This window comes from Aulonocara stuartgranti (genome assembly GCF_965226115.1).
Source record: "Aulonocara stuartgranti genome assembly, chromosome: 6".
NCBI classification, from domain to species: domain Eukaryota; kingdom Metazoa; phylum Chordata; class Actinopteri; order Cichliformes; family Cichlidae; genus Aulonocara; species Aulonocara stuartgranti.
Genome location: NC_138944.1, coordinates 15891078 through 15914123, shown reverse-complemented (window position 1 = coordinate 15914123; position 23046 = coordinate 15891078). Strand labels below are relative to the sequence as shown.

The 23046-nt window shown below is 39.1% G+C and overlaps 1 protein-coding gene across 1 annotated transcript in view; it reads right to left on the bottom strand.

Annotated features, from left to right (window-relative positions):
• The window catches only part of usp43a (ubiquitin specific peptidase 43a), a 127772-nt gene that overhangs the window by 48748 nt on the left and 55978 nt on the right, over positions 1-23046 (bottom strand). Inside the window, exons 5-7 of the mRNA XM_082535880.1 lie at positions 16809-16944; positions 12556-12700; positions 1579-1744 (exon numbers count right to left, since the gene is read on the bottom strand). Coding sequence (XP_082392006.1) covers positions 1579-1744; positions 12556-12700; positions 16809-16944 — 447 coding nt within the window. The remainder of the gene's footprint in view (positions 1-1578; positions 1745-12555; positions 12701-16808; positions 16945-23046) is intronic.

Here is a 23046-nt window from a genome sequence, read left to right as displayed (position 1 = left end):
ATGACAGCAACACCAAGCTTTTAATGTCGCAGCATCGTACTGGAGAAGACCTGTTTTTCCTCTCTTAAAACCTCCCCGCAGCACAAAGTGAGCTCAGAGTGATGAAATAATTTGGAGTCAAAGAACTTGAGTTGCCTTAACCTGAACGACCCTGAACGGGATCGTTTTGATTGCTACTGTGCGCCAGAGCATGATCTGTAGGCTGAATGGGAGCAAATCTTTACAAGCTTCATAATATCACAGTCTCAGAGGAGCAAAGCTGTTGAAGTTGCACATTTAAGCACAGATTTGGACTGTTCGGGTATCCACATGATTCTATTATAGTATGCAGTGAAATTCCACTATGGCATTTTAATTAGGAAATAATTAAACATCTGTAGATGTATTGCTTTTTCCAGATCATTTTGGGAATAGATGGCTGCACAGAGACACTCAGACATTTATTGTAGCCGCACAGACGAGTCAGGTGGCATGTGGACGGATGAGTCTTCAAATGTCAGACCCTGACATTATCAAGCCTTTCAGTAATGTCTCTACATGGATTTGTGGAGCTATAAGATCAAATCCCAAAGTGCACATGATGACTGAAACTAGATCACAGGAGAGTAAAATAAATCTGTCTTGCCTTGTGTCAATAAGAGGTTAGACTTATTGATCCCCTGTGGAGAGAGCGTTATAAATTGAAAAGTATTAATAACAGCGATGTGGATGCTTTTGTGCACTGTAAGCCCCATCCAATCTGCCTTTGCAAGGACTTGTTTTAGTAAAATAGTAACAGCAAAACATTCACGTGCAAGCCAATAAATCTTTGCTCAGTTTAAAGTAAGCTTGAAATTTGTCTTGGTCACATATCTTTTTATTTACCTTCTCAGTGACGATACTGTCAGGTAAACTTTATCAAAAGTTTGGATTCTTTGATTTGTAATGCTGTTCAGTAACTATGGGATGCTTAACCTCAAATAAATACAAGCATCCAATCAGCTTCTTCCATTGTTTCTTCCATCTGTGATGCTGCTGAAATCTAACATCAGATGCGGCACATTGCAGATACTAAGCAGTGACGAGCACATGGATCTAATTGATTTTTTTCACAGGTCAGAGGGTTTGATTTGACCACATTGTTTAACTTGGCCTCTAGTTTCAACACTATTGAGTTGAATGTATGTTTTAGCTGCACAAATCTAAAAAAATAAACCCCGTTGAGTCTGGGGAATTCACGTAACAGACATACAGGTCAAAGTCAAACAGGAGTTAGATGTTGATGCTGAAATAACACAGCAGGACTAAAGGAAAAGAATGAACGACAAAATCTATTTAAGACACAGCAGAGCAAGAGAAGTGTCTGCTTCTGTGTATGATCAAGGTCTAAAACACAGTCTGACTGCAGGATGGCATGTCCTTAAAATGCATAAAAGATATCTAGGTTACCTTAGATATCTTTACACTTGGTTCTTCTGTGCTCAAAAAGTTCTAGAAGAAGCCATGATTGTTAAATAAACTGCTTATCTGAGTTAAAGAGATGTACAAAAAAAATCAATACAAATTAAATGGATAATAATGACGATGACAACAGCTCACCTGACAGCTTGTGAGCCAGATCCTGCTGTGTTGCAGATGAGGAGGACAACCTTGGAGTTACCCTGGTTCAGATACTCAGAGGAGAGGGTGCCAGATGGAGGTAACCTCTGACCATCAGGTCCAGCCGTGAAGGCGTAGGGGGAGGAAGGGAGGCTGTGGTGATACCCTGACCATAACAGAGGAAGCAGGGAGAAATTGTTTAACACGGCACAATTACATTTGTCATGGTCTTTTTGAAGCTAGCTGTTCATATCACTGCGAATGCCGGGATAATCCATCAGCCAATCTTTCTCTCCTTCTAACTAAGTTGTGCTTCTTGGTGACAAATCATCAAAGCAATTGGCTACAGCTCACCAATGGATATGTGTTTCTTTTTATTGCTTCTTATCATATTATAATGCATGAAATCTCTGCGTCTGTTTCTTTGAACAATGAATGACAGGTTGGAGATGCCCAACCCTACACCCAAGACCCCACAATACTTAGAATCCTCCTTTTAAGGCGGAGACTTATTGCATACTACTTAAGGAGTCCACCCTTTTCTGATGAGAAACATGGCCTCGGGCTTGTAGGTGCTGATTCTCCTCTGATGTGAGTCAGAGATCATCGTTTGATTATGCCAAACACACTCAACCCCTTGGCCCCAAAATTCTCTCTATAAAGTTTTCAACAGGCCAAAGGGCAGAATATTGAGTGTCAAGAAACTGCTTATTATATTTTTACCAGCAACAAGCAACATCTCATGACAGGATCGCATCATTGGTTACTCTAACCCAAGTTGTGCCCAGTCTTAGGAACAACTGAAATGAACCAGGGATGAAAAAAACCCCCAAAACAAAACATTGAGTTTGTGAATGAAAAACTGTTATGCAAAATCAACCATTTAATGTGACACGTTTACACTTTCTTCCAAAAGGATCTTTAAAAATCTCCATTATGGTAAAATTGTTCTTATTTACTCCAAGCAGCTGTAAAAGAAGCTGCATCTCATATCGCTCGCACTTACAAGACAAACACGCTGCTGTGATTAATGCTGAGTAATAGTGGAAGTTGACACAGAGGGTTCAACCTCTTGACTCCCAGGAAACATAAACTTTGACACTATCAGAGGATTTAATTAAACTGTGCTTGTTTGATCTCAACCATGCAATTAATCACTGCCATGTTTCAGCTTCAACTTTCAACAAACACACACGCGCACACATAAATGGTGGCAAAAGGACACACATTCATCACCTAAGTAGAAGTACAAATATTTGTTTTAAAGAATACTCTTGTAAAAGTTGAAGTACTAATTCAGTTTTTTTACTCAAGTAAAAGTGAAGTGCAGGCTCTGAAATGTACTAGTAGTATAACAGTAAAACGTATCGCGTTGGAGGACACTTCTACAAGCCATGTTTGTGCAAAGCTAAGTGAACTTCATGTCATATTAAATATGATAAGAAAATAATACCCGGGTCCTGTCATTTCTGTCTTACATTTTTCTCTACCTCTGAAACTGAGCTTCTCTTCTGTCTCTGGGAAATACAGAACCTGTACTTTTAGAGATACACATTGCTGTAGGGTCTTTACCTTATAACACTCAGTGCATTGTCATATGTTTTTGTGCTTTGGTGCTATATAAATAAAACTGAATTGAACACATTGTGTTACAAACTGCACAGCTACAGTTTGTGTGTTTGAAATTACTTGCCACGTTACTCTTGTTAATCTTTTTTATTGCACTATAGAACTTAAACCCCTTGTTTAAGTTCTATAGTGCGATAAATGATGCATAAATTTGATGTTTAACTTAGTTTGAACATAACAGTGATGCAAAATAATCCCCTCAAATCCGTTAGACCTGAAGTAATGAACCTGTTATGAAAATGTAAGGAGCAAAGATATATACGTTTGAATGTAGAGAACAAAAGTTGTCTGAAAATTTAAATAGTCAAGTAAAATACAGATATATGAAAACTCTACAGGAACAAGGTTTTGTAGTTCTTTATTTCCCACCTCTTAATAAAAGAAATCTAAGGAAAGCAAGCGTGAATAGATGTAAAGCTGAGATAAAGTGCCACCAAAAAAGCGAGAAGGGAGACTAATAAGGCGTAAAAAAGAGCTCAGTGAAAGAACTTCTTTTTGAAACGAGAAAGGAAAAGTCTGCAAAAACACAACACATCTCCGACTTCTAATTCATGTCTAATTAAAAAAAATTATTTAAATCTGACGTATTCTAAAACAATTTTTAAGATGTTAAGAATTATTACTATCAAACAATTAGAGACAGAGGAACATATAACTCTTGCTTCTGAGAGGACCAGAGCAAAAAGCACTTTTAAAATCAGAAAGTAATATGTCCTGTGTGGCGAGCGGTATCATAACCGATATGTCCTGAGGACACTGGGAGAAATACCTGCCAGACTGTTATTCTCACACCTTCATCTATCCCTTATTGAGATGGATAGAGCAGACCCATGAAGTGAAAGAGGTTTTTGTGGAGTAGAAAGTGGGAGGAGTGGAAGGTATCAGAGTGGAAAAGAAAGGAGAGACTGTAAGAGTGTCCAGACCTAAAGGAAAGAACAGTCGTTTGTCATTTGTAAAGAGTGATTTCCAAGCAAAGCCTTCAGGTGTGAGAGACACTTGACGAGTGGAACACTGTATGCCTTCTCGTGTACGTACTGACTTATTTCTGATGTTATAGTAATAACGGGCACATAGAGAGAAAAAGTGAGGAAATGTGGGGAAAGAACAAGAGAATCAAACCAATAACTCCTTGTTTAAGATGCCAGGGTGTACGTGGTATCATTCTCATTGCCAACCGGCTATCAGGTCGACCCACAGTAAGCTATTTGTTGTTGTTATTGCAACAATGTCATGGCTGCTGTAAAATTCTCCTTGTAATCTGCTCTTTGTAATTAAAAGATAAACCCTGAGACTGAAGTGGATGCAACTGAACTAAGTGGAAAAGAGATACAAAAAAGAGGATTATGAGGTGAAAGAAACAAAAACAGAAACAGAAACTGCTCTTGGGAATGGAGGTGGTGTGTACGGCAACATTAATTAAACAACTCAGTCCTGCAGAAGACTCCTCCGGCATTCATTCTCGTCTTAACTCGCCATCCTTTAATTTTTCCTTTTTTTTTTTCTTATCTTATCCTCTCTCACTGGTACTCTATTTATCATTGTCAGTATCTATTTTCCTTTCTTTCCCTAAAAAGTCTCCATCATCTGAATGTTAGGGATGAATCAGCCCTCAGCTACAAAGAAGAGTCAGGTAATGAAGGATAGCAAAAGTGGTAATTGCCACATCAGGAGATTATTGAGAGTTTTTTAGACCTGTGAGATGGGTGAAGGACAGATTGTTACACCTGGGAGGACAAAGCAGTCTTTTATAAAGTATGTTACTCTTCCTTACTGTAAGCTTTAACACAGCCTAGCTGCAGTTTGCTTTCATGCAGACATATGCAAGCTTCAACTTTCACATCAAAGTCTGGAAAGCCAATGCTAAATAATGGTATCTGGCTACAGTGTGGTTTGTAGCTGGTGAACACAAATATCTTTAAGATGGTTAAGATGGCATTTAAAAGTGAAAGCCTACAGTGCTGCTTCTAGTATCGACAGAGGATTTGAGTCAGCATTTGCTGGAAATGTGCCCTTGATCATCCCATTACTTTGCAAAATTCAATTCACAGATGAAATGTTTCAGACAAAAGTCAATTAGGAAACACTTCTGCTCATTGCTGAAGTGTAACAATAAGGTTGTGTGAACACTCCGGCACATAAATGATGAGAAAAGACACTCCTTCCAAGCAGTGCGGGAGCCAGATCAGGGACACGCGTCAGCACAATCCACATACCCGACCAAAAATATCCAGGTGAACCCGCTACCTTACAGTCTTGAGCAAATCTGAGGTCTTGGCAGCAAACACTCATCTGACCACACAATGGCTCAGATGAGAGCAAAGCACCTGAGCCTCATGCCAAGAGCAAAATTACAGATTAGGCAAGCTGCACAGAAGGAACTGAACACACCTGATGCTGCCCTATTTTTTCCTCTCTTCTCTATGTTCCTTCCCTTAAATGCATCCATTTAACCGTCTGTCATATACAGCAGGAAGGCACAACGTTGTGTCAAGAGTGGTCACCGCACAAACCCTATTAAGAGGAACAACACATGCAGACAGTAAAGAGGACGGTATATGAAACGGTGCAGTCGGAGCACAGTCTGCTGCACAAACTTCGTGATGACATAATTTCCAAATCGCCCAAAGTATCTTTTTCTGCATTTTGTCCTGCTAAGCACTGTTCTGCTAATCTTAATCTTATTCTACACTCACCAGCCACTTCATTAATTTAACCTCGCTAGTAGCAGGCTGGACCCTCTTTAAAATGCCTTAATTTTTGTCGTGCAGATTCAACAAGGTGCTGGAAACATTCCTCAAAGACCATGTTGAAATTGTGGCGTCAGTCAGTTGATAAAGGTTTATCAGCTGCACATCTATGACGCAAATGGTCAGGAACAATACTCAGGTGAGTATGACAAGAAAATATCCATCTCCCACTCTATTACACTGCCGCCACCAGTCTGAATCGCTGATACAAGGTAGCATGGATTCATGTTTTTATTTTGGTTACACCAAACTGTCTCAGCAGAAATTGAGACTCATGAGAGCGGCCAACGTTTTTACAGTCTTCTGTTGTCCAATTTTGCTGAGCCCGTGTCAATTTCAGTCTCGGTTTTTGTTCTTAGCTGACAGGAGTGGCACCCGGTACGGTCTTCTGCTGGACGTGTTCTGCATTCAGAGATGCTCTTCTGCATACTCTGGCAATAACGAGCGGTTATTTGAATCACTGTTGTCTTCCTATCAGCTTGAAGCAGTCTGGCCACTGTCTGACGATGCCAGAAGTCTTTTCTATTTTCTCATTTTGGACCTTTCTCTGTAAACCCCAGAGATAGTTGTGTTCATCTAAATGCCTAAATGCACTGAGTTGCTGCCATGTGAACGGGAATATCAACAAATCAAACAACATGGGAGAGCCCTCTTTTGTAAAACATCTATAAAAGTGGAACATAAACAGAAGACTTTTTTTCTGCCCTGCTGACTGGTTACTTAAACATAATTAAGATGTGTTCTGAGCTCATCGTACACTAGATGTTTCAACATGCTTGTGGAAAGATGAAGCATTCAAGCCACCATTTATGCACTGTTTGTGTTCTTCTTAATAAGGCTGCTGAGATGACAGTAGCTCTTATTTCCCACATGAGTTAAGAACACTTTCCAGAGGCAGTTGTGGTGATCAGGGCAGTGACTGTAGACACATGAAATTTCTTTTTGCCTCCATTCTCTTCAGGTTATTTTACATGATGAATTCTATTGGAGGGCCACGAGTTCCCTGATGAATCTTCCTGGAATATATTTGCTTTTCTGCACTTAGTTCGCTTTAGGCGGCATGTAACTGTCTTAATGGAACTGGAAGGAATATGTACTTGGCAGCATTTCATTTGCATGTGTGATGTCTTTGTCTCAGTGCGAGTCTATTTATGTATGTGTTCATAAGCACATACATCTCAGCTCTGCACACGCACAATAATTTGTCTCATCATATCAAAATTATAGTTAATACTTAATCATAGTAGACAAATTTAAACGGCGCACACCATTTGAAACAATTTGAAACTTTATTTTATGTTCATTTGTTTATACTAGTTTTATTTTTATATTATACAAAGTTGAAATTCCATTTTCATTCAGAGTAGAAGGAAGTCACCATTAGTAGAGTTATCAGTCATTTATTTTTTTTAAAGCTGCATCTGTTTACTTTATTGTCTCTTTCTGTCTTGACTTTTTAATGTACCATTTGCTCGGCCCAATTAAATATTGTCTAATAAATACTGATATTGTTGGATTTTCAATCTAATGTGCCGACCACATAAATAAGACCAGTGTGTATAATCCAGGGGATGCTCTCTTTAATAAAGCCCAGCTGGACAGCCATAGTGCAACACTTGCCGCCCTGCACCTAGCTCAAACCTGGACCTACTCTCTCCCTTTCCCATCACTCTATTTATGTGCAAATTGCCCAGATTGTTAAGGCTGAAATAGGACGATATTGTGGCGCTTTAGACCTAATTGATTTTTCAATGTTTTCTACCGAGAGGCCTCCTGCTGCTGCAAAACCTCATTACTGTACTATGGAGCAGTTTTGATTCAATATACCCCAGAACGTTTACAGATAAAGTTAAACAAAATCCAGCCCAGCACATTCGTGCACACAGCCAGAAAGAAATCCTTCTCAAACCGCTCTCCACTAAACTTGGTTACTTTTCTTGATGTTGAAATTTAGGCTCTCTATCCCTTTTTTTTTTGTCTTGCTGTTACATGAAGGGCTATTCATTATTCATATATTTATAATGATGATAGAGGAGAGAGAGCTTTTGGGCCTTTGTACCTTCATCATTAGCATCCTAATTACCCTTGTTTTCCCACAAAGAGGAAATGTGGGGAGGGGGAAAATGTTGGAAAAGGACAAGAAAGGAGTCAGTGGCTAATGGAGCCTATTCAAAAACAAGTTATTTGCCAAAAAACCCCCTAAAAATATCACACCTTCATATTCATTTTTTTCCACCCAGAGAAACTTCTTAGTAGCCACTCAGGTGGGTAAACCTAACTGTGAAACAGCTGATCCGTCACTTTCGTCCAGACTAAAATATCTGAACAAGTGTTAAAATATTGTCTCCAAATTTTGCGCAGAGACTCTCCCAGAGCCTTCCAGTGTGTCTGCAGACTCTTATTCTGTTCACATTTCGTTCAGACCTAAAATAGAAAACATGGTTAGAGAATTATCTTTCTCACATTTGTAAAGCAGCAAGGTTGGCATAGCAAATATATAATTTTCTGTGTTGCAGAGGTAAAGAAGAAAATAATCATCTGTGTTTCTGACTGCACGTTGAGAATCTGCTGTGCGGTAATTTGCCTTATTAAGTGTTTATTCTGTGCCACTGTGTGCTGTGAAAGCACATTTTCAGTCCACGTTTGCTTGCCTTGCTTCCACCATGAAAAGGTAGCACTATTCTGAGCTGCACCATATAACTTTGCTATAAGTCATCCTACAGCTGTCAGAAGCACGACCGCGAGATAGAGACTCCTGAGAATACATCATATAGGTAACTGCGTTTATGCCTGTGCAAATTTGTATGTGTCAGTATTTTAGTAAAACATAAGCAATAACATAAGTGCTGCAAAGATTTCTGCCAACTGAAACAAATTAGTCAAGAAAATGAGACATGAAATAAGGTTTTTGAGCCTTTGCACTGCTGGTTTCACATTTAATAACCTTGGCAATAAAGTCTATACTCTGTGACAATTACTGTCGGTGTACAAATCCAATTTGGTCACAGATGATCTGGGAAAATTAGCTGCTCTTACGTGCCACAAAACGGTTTTGTTTATCATTTCTGTAAATCAAAGATTAAACCTGAAGGGATGGGACATGCTTGTAGTGTCTATTTCATCATGAACACATGCATTAGTAAGGCTGATCATCTACCACAACTCACTCACAATCTCATAAATAAATTATTTTTCAATTTTGTACCAAGTCCCTAAAACTATTGTTTTTCTGCTCCTACTCCTGCCTGGTGAGATCTGATCCCAATTAAAGTAACTGATAAAAGTGGAATTCATACATGAACCAAACATGAGCCAAACTAATTTGCATCTCTTGGAAGGAAACAAATCTCGGACCTCCGGGGGAGGTTGTTATGTGAGTAAGCTATTCATTGCATTCAGTCCTAAAGGCTTTCTATACAGTCATCTGTTTGCTTCTCGCTGGGCTTCACATTCCCACACAAACTGCAAAACAAACTACATGACAGACAGCAGCAATATCAGAGCTCTGCTCAAAATAATGAATAACTAAATAAATAAAAAAATGTGGCTTGCGTGAAAAGATCCTGTATAAAATTACACCCCATTTCCCTCAGAGCAATCCCTGCTATTTCATTTGAGTATGACTTTCTTCTTTCTTCTTCTCCAGCAATACCTACTGGTTAAAAATCCACATGAGTCCTGTTGAGCAATTTTGCTACCTGCACTCCCCTTCACCCTTTCTCTTAGCGAGCTCCATATCTGCATATGTATCGACACTTGCCACTGGAGCTGAATGATAATCTGAGATCTCAACATAATATAAAATATCTTTCTTTTAACTTTTTTATTTAGTTGTAACGCTGTTTGTTTAAGTTTCGATAAGCCACGAACAACAGTACGGTTTAATTCTCAAAGGTTATGCCTACTGTGATGAAGATTAATGTCCTTTGCACCAGCAGCTCGACTTGAAACACTCCACTCCTTCCCTCTGTGCTTCAGATAATAAAATTTAATTACTCTCCAAATAAAAGCTGCCCTGTATTATTAATGTAAAAATACTTTTTCTAACAACTGACAAGAAGAAATTAAAGATCCATATATCATCTGTTATATCCACAATGTCATGCCGAGGTCTACATGGCAATGAGTGTGTAAATTAATGCAATACATGCTAAGACTCTCCTGTGATTATGAGGCGTGACAATTTATCATTTTCATCTGATGTTCACAAGAACAAAAGTCACTTTGACACAGAATAATTATGTGTGATTCATTACAGATGCATGCCTGCATATCGTTAGCTTCATAGCATAATTGCCTAAGTCATTTGACTAAGTCAATGACTTAGGCACTTATGCTATGAAGCTAACGATATATAGGTTTGTACTTAGTGTAGTGCTTCACCTCAAGGGTCATATAGTGTAAGTCTAATAGATTAATCAATTGACTTCTACAGTAGTGCTGTGTGTGACTTTGTTGTGTAGTAAAACCTTTAGATTTCCATAAAATAATAGATTTCAGAGTGAAAACTTTAGGTTTTAAAGTTAGACTGAAGGAGTCCGGGAAATAACCTAATGTCCTCAGAAGGGATGGAAACGTGTGAATGTGTTTTTGACAAACGTTTGTGTTCCTATGCAAGTGTGAGTGAAAACACACTGTATGCCTGCGCCCTCTCCCAGTATTGTGACATTGTTTTGACTGCGAAGTGACAATACAAAGGCCTCCTGTTGAGAAAGTGAAGAGTCTTAATTTTTCATGAGCACTTTGAGCTCTGAAATAAATTATTGATGTCATTCTTTTTCCAGGGGTAACAAAATCTCTCATAACGGCTTTGTTGTTGGTTAACTAGAAGCTGTTCTCTTAAAGTAAGTTGTGGGGTCAGTGGCAGGTGCTGGTTTTAAGTCCGGAGTTGTCTTTTTCGGGGTGAGGTGCTGCGACTGAGAAGGGCAAGCTTGGCTGTGCCACATGACCAGTGAAGTGAGGATGCACCTTTGCAAAGATGTTCTGAGAAAACTGAAGAAAAAAAAGTTTATTTCAGAGTTGGTGAGTGTGACACCTCAGGATAGTAGATCCTGAGGTGTCACACCTCGGGCTTCTAGCTTCAGAGACTCAAGGTGTTTTCACACATAGACTGCATCTCTGAACTTTTGTACATGCTATACATCATTCAACAGAGGTGCACATGAAAATGCAAAAGTCATATCGAATATTAGCTACTCTTTAACCTGCCAGTTCATTAATACAAATGTGATCCCAGATTCCACCAATAGGTGAGAAGCACAACTAATATTCCCCTGTGATCTCTGTTTGTGAATGAGTTTCCTGCCTCCTACGTGCCCTGTCCAGGCAGCTTCCTTACCTAAACCCCATATAGTACTTCCACTAGCATCTAGAGTGGATTACTTCTTGCTGTGTGCTACAAGGACAACTGCGGGAATCATCCTAAGCAAGAAGCGCTTCGAGAGCGCAAACCTGCAGCAGCTCGCTCTCTGTGCAGAATTTAATTTGAAAGGAACATGCAAACGCTACCAAAGACATCAACTAATTCTGATAAAACCTAACAGAAAATGGCTTTAGAAATTCACTAATGAAATGTGCACATGGGAAAATGCTTTATGGTTTTTTCACCACTTCTCCGTACAAATCAAACAGATGAAAGCGGCACAAGACATTATTTGCTCTCAGCCTCACCTAAGATGTGCATTTAGAAGCTTCAAATGTCGATGAAACGAGTTTTAGGAGATGAGTAATCTCTGACTCAGCTTTCTACCTGCAACTCCTTTATGAGACAGAGACATTCCTTGAGGAGACTGCTTATATTTTTTAGCCTTTCTTGGAAGGAAAAAAAAAAAAAAATAAAAAAAAAAATAATGATAATGGATTGCATTTATATAGCGCTTTTCGAGAACCTCAAAGCACTTTACAATTCCACTATTCATTCACACACTGGTGGAGGCAAGCTACAATTGTAGCCACAGCTGCCCTGGGGCAGACTGACAGAAGCGAGGCTGCCATATCGTGCCATCGGCCCCTCTGGCCATCACCAGTAGGCGGTAGGTGAAGTGTCTTGCCCAAGGACACAACGACCGAGACTGCAAGCAAGAATGGGTGATCAAGAATATAAAAAGCCCCTCTCTTAAGTGTTACCTTAAATGACAAGAGAGAATTTGTTCTTGCCATGATCTGCGACACTCAACATCCTAGGTACAATAATTTAATTTATGTGCGAACAAAAAGATACGACAAAACTCAAAGTTTCTATTTGAATTATGTTGCCGTTCAGACGTGACATGTAATTTCATTTGTTTAGGTGCTATCATGCATAGAGAAACAGAATGAAAGGAAGAATACAAAACACCCTGCGGACAGTGACCCTCTCCTCAACACAGTAAAGTTTCAGCTTTTGAAAAACACGGTGGTTAATGAAACATGAGGACTCGATGGAAGTGAAAAACGGTTACAAGTGTAAGTGCGAATTAGTGTGAATAAAAGTTAATCAAAAGGACCGAGGGAGGCTGACAAAAAGAAAATTGGAAATGAAGAAAAAAAGATAAATTGCCAAACGAGTGTGGGAAGTCAGTGTCTGCAGCGCCTTTGATGGACAGCCTGTTGCCATGGTTACCTGAGTGTTGTGCGGAGCCTCCACGACTGGAGAGTGAAGGAGCCTGGAAGGCATAGACAACATCGCTATCAGCAATTGCAGTCAGGTCGTCTTCATCTGAGAAGGAACGCTGGAACCCCATGGAATACAACTCCACCAGGATGACCTAGAGAGACGGCATGAGAGAGAAAGATTACCCATGTTTGTTTCTACAAACGTGCCTCATGCAGTGCTTGCACAGCTCGTTTCTTTCGGTTTCCTGCAAGAATGTTTCGGACCTGAAAATAAAGGAATAAACACACACACTGAGTAACACTGCTGATCAGGTACAGAGAGAGATTACACTTTGTGACTAAAACATCAGGACAAACCGTGACGATACAAGCATCTGCAAAAGGGCTATAATTAGTAAAATGTGTTTTCAGCGATGTGTATTTCCTAGTTCAATGTTCAGGAGCTTGAATGACACTGCAACTCACCTTTGTGACTGTTTTATGGATTTAATCACTGAAGTACAAACTGGATAGTTAGTTGTGGTTGGATGAGCCACATGATTGTAGCTTAATTAGCTTGACTCCTGCCAAGAACCTTTAACATGTGAGATTTTCTATGTCCTTTTGCTCGTATCTAACCATGCATGCAGTAAAGAGTGTCATGACACTTACTGCTGACAGAGCAAAATGATGATGATGAAGTGCCTGAAGTCTAAATACAGTACTCAGTTAAATATGTACACTTTTTCTTTTTTTAAATTTAGTCCCAACAAACAACATGTTAAAAAACCCCACAAAAGACTGATGATCCTGTGAAATAATTTATGAACCAACAGAGTTGTTATTGCTTTTTAATATAAATCATTTTTATTTTATTTGTGTTTATTCAACATTTAAAAACACCGTAAAACACCAGTTTCACGTCTTTGTGGCATCATGGTAACTGTACATTTTTCCGCACAGAGCAGTGCTATCTTAAATCACGTGATCACATGACATGGCAAGATGATGTCCAATCAAAATCAAAATATTGCGATGATCATATACCTGACAGATGAATAACTGCTTCAATAGGAGAATTTCTGTCGACAACATGTCACTCCACAGTCATCAAATACAGGCAAACACCAAAGAGGCGCCTCTGTTGCGCGATGCAAAAAGCATAACAAATACTCAGTGATGCACAGCTCAAAGCAGTCCTTGAAATCGTACAGCTGCTGTGATGCAGTGAGTGATGTGTGTGTCGATTTATTCTCAGCCCAGCACCTGCCGATACTTTGGTGTGGATGCCTGTGTATTTTTTCCCATGTTATTCCAGGTGGCAGTGCAGTGGTTAGAAATGTAACCTCACAACAAGAAGGTCCTGGGTTTGAATCCAAAGGGGTGCCTTTCTGTGTGGAGTTTCCATGTTTTCCTGTATTGACTCTCTTCGGGTACTCCAGCTTCCACAGTCCAAAGAGATGCATGGGGTTAGGTTAAGTGGTGAATTACCTAACCCCATGCATTACCTGTAGGTGTAAATGTTTGGCTTCCTCTATGTGTCAGCCCTGCAATAATCTGTATATGTTTATCTGATCTGCCATTCAGTCACCAGGCTTTCACATAGCTAACACAGAAGACAACACAGATTTTTAATGAAGCAAAATCTTTACTGTGTGAAGTGTGTTTCTGAAGTATTATTGGCTTTTTCAATCCCTAAAAGCTGTTGGACTACTAACAAGAACTAGTGGGAGTTTTGCTGCCCTACACCATCAAGGGCCGGTGAAGAGTGTCATTACTGCTCAGCGCGCCAGAATGAGGTGAAGAAGACACCCTCAAAAAAGGACTAAGCTGAAGCCATAATGTGAAATTTATACTTCACCAGAAGCATTTTTAAAAAGCACTTTTCAGTTTTACAAGAAAAAAGACTAAGGATAGGGGCTAATTACTCGATCTGTTGAATCCAGCTCAACTAAATGTCCTCAACCGTCCCACTGCTATTAAAGTGCATCTGATTCAGTTTCTTGTCAGTGTCTCACACAAAGTAAACGAGGCACTCGCTGCTAAAAAACAAACAGCACTTTCATGTTTAACTCATATTAATGGTACTTTTTTTCTTTTTGGAAAGCAAACTTTAGATATGGAGCGTCTTTCTGGCTTCATCCTTCCCATGTCTGTCTTGCACAGTGTACATTGTATATTTTCTCATGATGTCTAACAAGTTTAATTGCATGGATGGGACTGACACTGAGCCATATTACAGGGAATAATCCTCCAAATGGAGGCAGCTGCACTGGACAAAAAAAGAGGGAATAATTGCCTGCATGTTAATCTAAGCACTTTGAATCCCCTCTTAATGGGAATCCATCTGTCTTTAAATTTCTTTTTGTCAAAACCACAGAAATGATCACAGTGTTACAATTTTACTTTATTTTATTTCATTTTGTATTTACTTTGTCTTCATCTGTTATAGTTCAGCTGTTCTGCCCTTTGTCTGCAATTCTTTTGTATAGCTTGATGGGCTTATTGTGTAAGTTCTAGTGTATAAAGGTTGATGTACACCAAACCGCACCAATAAAAAATATATGAAAATATATTTGTGCAACAGTTAAGATAACTCATACTTGGATACATACACATTAGAAATACAATAAACGGAACTCTCCACTCGGTATGGATTGGTCAGACCACACCCATCTCCAGTATCTTGTGGTGCAACCGCACTTACAAAATCAACCAACAAGCTGACAAATAGTACACAATGTGAGTGTATTGCATTTCACTTCTGTCTTGATGAGGACTGTTTGAGTGTGTGCTGCTCGCTTGCTGCTACGGACCCAGCTTCAGCAAAGCCAACAACATTCATCATCTGTTTCAGGACAGGGCAATGACTGATGAACACACACCTCTGGAACTTTTCCTTTGACATTTTTACCTATTGGTGACATTCAGCTGGAAGTGTGTGCATTTAGTCAAGCGTACAGATGCACTCAGCTAGAGAAATGGCTTCTGCTTACTATTTTACTCATTAACCCTATGATTAGAAGCAAAACACAAAACATCCTGTTTTGTGTTTGTGTTGTTCACTATACCGTTGCTACAAAATTATTTGGGGGATATTACTAATCATACATGTTATTAAAACAAAAGCAGAGCATCTTCCCCACATTTGAGGCCATGGACGCCACAAACTTCCTATTTTTGGAAAAGGGCAACAGAGGACAGGGAAGGCTTGCTGGGGGAGGAAGTATTTCTACCTATTTCTACCTACAATGTAAAAGAAATGTGACAGATAGGTTGAATAATCAATCCATGGCAGAAGGAGGACTCTTTAAAGAACTCATCCATGGCAGGCATACACTGTTTCAGTTAGCTGAAATGATCAAACATTCTCTCACTCTTTCTGTTTGATTAAGGTATAATGTATTGTTACGGTGTGCCATGATGTGAATTTAAAACTTGTCTTAAATATTAAAAAACGTCATTAGCACTGTGACTTTTGAAATTATAAAATACAGCAGTAGTTGAGCTAATAATTAAAAAATAAATTATGAAGCAGTTGCAGCGAACAACACATTTAATTGACATTAAATTCAGCATTAAATGTTCAAATGAGAGTTCTTAGAACAGGATATAAGATTTTAGAAATGCTGCTTTGACTCCACTGTCTTTGTGTGTCTTTCTGACCTCATCCGCTCACGTGTCTGGTGGGAGGGACTAAGACACGTGGACAGGAGTCAAAGACAAAAATTAAATATTTGCAACTTGGGAAATAAAAAAGAGGCATGTTCTAGTTTTACTTTCTACTCTTTTCCCTCCTTTGTAATTGTGTGCCCCGTTTGTCCTTTGTCTGTTTACCTTGTGAGTTTATTTTTCTGTGTTCCTGTGTGTATTGTTGTATACCCAGTGCCTACGTTATCACATTTGGCTTAGTTTTTTTTCTTTGTTACTTCCTTTGAACTTTCTGAGAACCGTTGCAATCCTTTTTTTAAAATAGAACCTTGCTTTTTGTTCCTCTCACTGAGTTCTTGGATTCACCTCGGAACTGATCACAATCACTTAAAGATATTTTTAAGCAACCTAATAATCTGTACAATATGAATACAATAGCAGCTAAAAGTCTCAAAAGTGGGTCCAGTACAGGTTATCTTTCTTTTCTTTTGTTTTTTTCTCAGCTTGGGTAGAGAAGGAGACTTATTATTTATTATTTAGTCATTGGGAACTCTCAAGGGGCCGCAATGCAACATGGTCATGATCAGTGTAATCAACTTCTTCTGTACACTCTGCACACTGTGTGAGTACCTGGTCAGGAGAGATGTTGCCCTCCGCTGCTACCAAAGCTCTCAGACTGGACAGGGAGCCAAACAGCGGTACAGCCAGCCCCACTCGCAGATGCCTCTGACCCTTTGTGTTGAACACCAACGTCACACACATTGGCCTATGAGATAAAAAGAGGAATAAAGGGTGTGAGTGTGTTTTTCTGTAAGGCAAGAAATGGTAGAGCACACTGGGAAAGATCAATACATGCTCATGAACACAGCAGTAAGTTATTCTGCATTTTTGTTTACATTGTTACATATTTTAAACTCTGGCATGCTGAGTTATTTATACAATATATTTGTATGCAGATACACACACGTCTTTCTTACATAGTGTGAGTAAAGACATGTACATATAAATCTTAACTGGAAACTGACTAATCCAACTGTGCAGCATTCAAAAATGCCAGGGGCAACAAAAACACATTGGTTTGTTAAAGAGACGCTTTCGGGGATAGCTGGGTCTTCATGAACTCCAGGTATCAAACAGCAAAATAAAACCGTTGAGCTGTTTAATATCTAATCAGTTCAGGGAAAAGATTTCCTCTGACACTGTTATATCAAATCTAATTTCATGAGCATAAAACATCACTTTGTCTGCATCTCATTTAATATCTCCTATGATTTAACTCGTCAGATTTCACCTCCGAAGGGTTTCATCTCTCCCTAGTGTTTGTCCAGATTTATGCATGACTGGGCAAGCTGAGCAAAACCCCTGCAGGTCCCTCAGGAAGCGGCTGTATGCTGGGACATGTCACAGCAATATGAACACTTTCTGGGAAGAATCAAGGAGTGAAAATGATTGCGGGGTGGGTTTGGGGTGGATTGGGACAAAAAGAAAAAAAACAAAAAACAGGAGTCAGTCTGATCCAAAAACTGAGAAAACTGATGGATGAGTAGGAAGAAAAGCCCTGATAGGCTACTGGGTCTACCCTCTCTACTTATCTATATCTTTGCTCTCAATAATCCCTATTCATCATTAATTAATTCATTACCTGATTACAAAGACTTTTTTTTCTAGTGACATCTGAAGAAGTTAAGACCTAAGTTAAGAAGTTCAAGCAACACGTGTATTTATCATGTGGAGCATGATGAATCCAGTATGCTCATGAAACAGTCAGCGCTTGTATTTTTTAAGAATGCTTAAGGTCCATGGTCCATGTTAATGCCGTTTTGGCACTTGGTTTGGTAACCTTTCTGCAAAGCTCAGATCACAAATTCAAAACTCAATTAAAATGCCTGGAATAATTAGCATTCTTCTCCATCTTCTCTCCAGGAGATACTCGAAAAGCAGAGATGGAAAATCGCTGAAAATCACTGATGATATAAATTGCATCCTTTATAAAGAGTAAAGGTATAAAGTGTTTTTAGTGTCATGATCAATTACTAAATGGTAAAAAGTGCAGCTTGACTGTGTGTTGGTATGTGTGCTACCTTACATGTTGTGTTTCTGTCATTTATCAAATATACATTTCTCCCAAAGGAGACATTAAAGGCGACTCTAATCTAATGTAATTGTTACGACTGCTGTTGTATTGTTGTCTAATATGAAAATCCCAGTATGCAGGTGCCTCTCCGTGATTGGTGGATCCAGAGGACGGACCATACGGATTGGCTAATGAGTTGGAAATGACATATGTCACAGGTTTTGAACTCCAGGCCTCGAGGGCTGGTGTCCTGCAGGTTTTAGATGTGTCCTTGATCCAACACAGCTGATTTAAATGTTTAAATGACCTCCTCAACCCCTCCTAAGTCTTGAAGCTCTCCAGAGGCCTGGATATGAACTAATCATTTGATTCAGGGTCATATATAAAACCTGCAGGACACCAGCCCTCAAGGCCTGGAGTTCGACACCCCTGACTTATATGATGACACCGCCATGGTCTCCCATTCATTCATCCTTGGCTCTTCCCAACCAGCAGACCTTTGGAAACATGCCCAATGCTGTTCACCATATACAGGAATGTGCAGGGGTGGACTGCCTTTTTGTTTGATTATAGTTTTCTTCTGTTTTTCTTAATGAGTGAAGCAAGCTGTTGTCATTTGGTTTGATTCTTTTGATTAGGTAAGGATTGGCATTAAGTCCACCCCGAAGCTATAACCAACTCCTTTTTGGTGTCAAAAAACCTAACGAGTCAACATATTGTAAATAAATCATTATCAAACTGTACCAATTGTGTGATGTGGCTGCTTGGGGTCTGACAAGGATGGATCACCCTCATGTTGTGGTCCAGCCACACCTAGATGGGCCATAACATAATCTAATCTAATCCAAAACACACAATGTAAGATGTAGGTAAAATCGTTTTAAAAAATAGTTTTATCCTTCTACTGTACAATGTGGCCACTTTGCTTTGCAACCAAACCACCTTCAAAATGTAAAAATGACCAAAGGACAGTTTATTTAAGGTGTGGGTGTCACCATCAAGCATCAATAGATTTTTTTCTGACACATGTTCACAGGAGCAAATTTGCACAACCTTAAAAATCTTATTAAAAATTACTTATGAAGTGGTAATCATTAATGAAATGACACAAAATTACCCAATAAATGCTGAGGCTTTGTTGTCATTGCATATCATTAAAATATTTCCAGGAGAGGGTTAAAATGATAAGGAAAAATCTAAAATACAGAAGACATTAAGGAATCCCTTCATGGCTTTGTACTGTGCTTTGCTGTTGAGTGTTTGTTTGCTACTGATTATTACAGAGTAAAGAGAAAAACTCAGAGCGAGGAGTGAAAGTAAAGTTGCGCCATCCCATTTGGAAAGAAGGTAGTGTAATCGCTGACACCTCCACTTCCTGTTTCTCCTCATGCATTATTCAGGTGAATAAAGTGTTAGCAGTAGGGATGCTGACAAAGCAGATGGCAGAGTATCTGAGCAGTTGTTTTGTGTATGTTACTCCAAGACGAGATGAGAAGTGTGGGATGACACTTGAGACGAATCGGAAATGGAGATGTCATCCTACAAAGCCGTCTTTTTGAAGCATCCTAGCTCTCTGTGGGTTTAGAGTCTGATAGTCTCGATTAAACAACAACCTGCGAACCGCAACAAGTGCACAGAACTCAAAAACATTCAAAGTGCTCTTAAGCTTGATGCTAGATATATAAATGATATTTATAGTTATTTTCTTGAGCATTGCTGCAGTGCTTTGCCAGTTTAGATGCTTACATGTACTATGAGCATGAACTTTTTTTTCAGAAAGTGCTTGTTTGAAATATTATTTCTATCGCATTAACATGTATAGTGGTGTTACTATTGTGCATCGTCTGTTAAAAGTCTGTGAGCACGGTCTCTTCACATAGACAGCATCAGTGTTACACACATGCCTTGGAGGTCAGAGGCCATCCAAAAAGGTCACTGTGGTCTTTCAGCTGCATTCTGATCCCCAATATCCTTTTACAACTATATGTTAAATCAAGTTAGTATGGTAATGAAAAAAAGGCAGCACAGTGGTGTGATGGTTAGTGCTGTTGCCTCACAGCAAGACAGTCCTTCGTTTAACTACAAATAGTCTCTTTTCTTTTTGCCTCTCCAATAAAAGATGGATATTTTTGCACATTTCTCTATGAGCGTACTATCTGTTTATGGTTGTAATTAATCACATAATTTAGGTGCCCCTTTTAATATGTTTATTATCATATGATTGATGCTTGTAGTACTATTCTATGTGTAAATTAAGTGGGTCTTAAAGTGTACTTCAATTTATAATGTCTGTTTTGTCAAACGACATAAGCAAGAGTGTGAATCCACTCTGTATTTTTATTTGATTTCATTTTTTATTGAATACCTAAGTGACTGGAGCCACATGTCCCCGCTACTCTGGCACCCACACTGCATAGACGTTGACAGACTTGTATGAATTGATCGGGAAAAGGTTTCCACTCGCAAATGACCTTTTAAGCAAACGTGGTTGTCACCAAAGCAAAGCACTTACATTTTTCCTTTTGCATTTAGTGGTTGTTGCAGTTGTTCTTACATAACTTAAGACATTAGAGCAAGGCAAACATTTTAAAAGAGAGCCAATCACTCCTATAGCGCTACTGAATTTGGCTGTTTTTCTTTTTAAAAAACAGGAGAAAACAGAATTTAAAGACAAATTGCAGCAAAATGAGGGTTTTTTTTCATTCATTTGTTTATTTTTGTTGGCAAAACTTGTTGCTTGCATCATTCACAACTACTCCCAGCCCCAAATAATACAGACGTCAGTGATTTCACTTGGGGTGTTTCATCGCACTTCATGCAGCTACCTGTGGAGCCACAAAAGCTTTATATTTGCACGGCATCATGTTTTTCATGTTCCCACCTGCAGTCCTGCATTATGATAGTGTATCTTTGTCAAAAATTAAATATCTGTGCCACTTGATATTCCCCTAGAAATTAATAACTGGAACAGCAAGATACAGTTGGATAAGAACTGATCAGTGTGTGAGATTTGTAATACAAAACCCCCCCAAATAATTAAAAAAAAAACAACCATTACAAGTCAATTCAAAGAAAGCTAATTTTATGACAGCATTAAAAGCATTATGAGACCTGCTACAGCCTGCTGATGTTTAGTTTACTCCTGTGTATTTCAAAGTATCGCTTCAGTCATTTTTCCAGTCTGTCTGTCATAGCCTTTTACTCTTATGTAACAGGAAGTATATCAGGTTGTAATTGTTTTGCCTATCCACTCATGATTTTCACACCTTGTGTCAGTCATTATAGTGATTACATACAGTGTGGTTATGAAACAAGCACTTGTACAATTACAAAATGAGAAACAGGCTTCATCCAATCAAATACTCTATACACCTGTGCAGCCTAGCAGTATTGTTAGAGCCTACCCATATGACAGATACCCAATGAAAACTCATATCTACAACTACAGCCACTTAAGAATAGTAAGTTAACCTAAAATGCAAGTCTTGGGAATCTACAGACTTCACACAGAAAGGCCCCAGTGATGGCTGCACAGTAGACTGAAGTCATGTGACAGATTTGTGTTTAGAACTTTTTTGACTATTTTAAATTGAATAACAGTAAGCTTGGTAACAATGATGCCACGACTGCTCAAGGTTAAATATTGTAAAGTTAGGTGATCGGCAGAAAACATTCCCATTCTGCTTTTCTCATTCTCTCTGCCATACTGGCATTATCTACAGCACCCAGGCCTTGATGCCATGCTGGCAGCCAGACCCTTCTGTCTCTCTGGGGGTCTCAGACTTATCAGCATTCAGCTGGGATACTGCTGCAGCAGGACGGTGCAATGAGGCCACTGTGTGTGTGCATGCATATGTGTGTGTGTCAGGTCAATGTTTGGCCAGCAGTAAGTTCAAGCTGAACCTGAATGAATTTCTCTGTGTGCTAGGCTATGGCAACTGCAGGAACAGGCTGCATACTGTCACGAGACAGTGAGTGCCTGAGCTGCAAAAATGAGTTTGGAGTTAGCTTGGTGGATGCAGAGAAGATGCAGAAGAGTGACATCTGCATTCCTGAAAATAGGAAGATTCATTGTGTAGCAAATGAAGGCAAACTGAAAAGCTTCCAAAGCCTGGAATATATTAATGCATTTAACCTAATGTAACCTGTTACTGTTAACTGGCCTTGAATGTGACTGTGAATGGTTATCTGTTTCTCTGTGATACACTGAGATACACTGGCAACCTGTCCAGGGTGTACGCTGCCTTTCACCCCATAACAGATGGCTTAGACTCCAGCATATTTCATGTCTTTTTAGATGCTTTTTGTAGGGGCGAACATTTGTGAAAAAGGGAGATTGCATATGAATATCATAGGACAAAATCTACAGTGTTGTACCCACTACTGTATAACCGAAATTCAACTGCACGTCATTTTGGATAATTAGACTGAAGCTTAGTTTGAATGTGAATTAGAGCTTTGATATAAATCCCTGGTCCATCTGCAAATGAGAATGATATAAGTCTAATTTGTAGCACAACAACTGGTGAAAAAAGTTAATCAAACTTCCCATACAGTTTTAAGAAGAGATCTAATCAGGCAAAATACTTTAAATCAGCACCTCTCCACACGAGTAGAACTATCAGTTATTCAGAGTCAAGTTAATGTCTAGTTAAAGTTAATTCAGCTGAATGAAAAGTAATTAATTTGCAATCATGAACCCACACAGCTAGTAATGCATTTTGTATGTATGGTGAAAACTATCAGTGATGTGTGGATGAGGTTGCCTGTGTTGCTGTGCCTCTGCTACTTCAT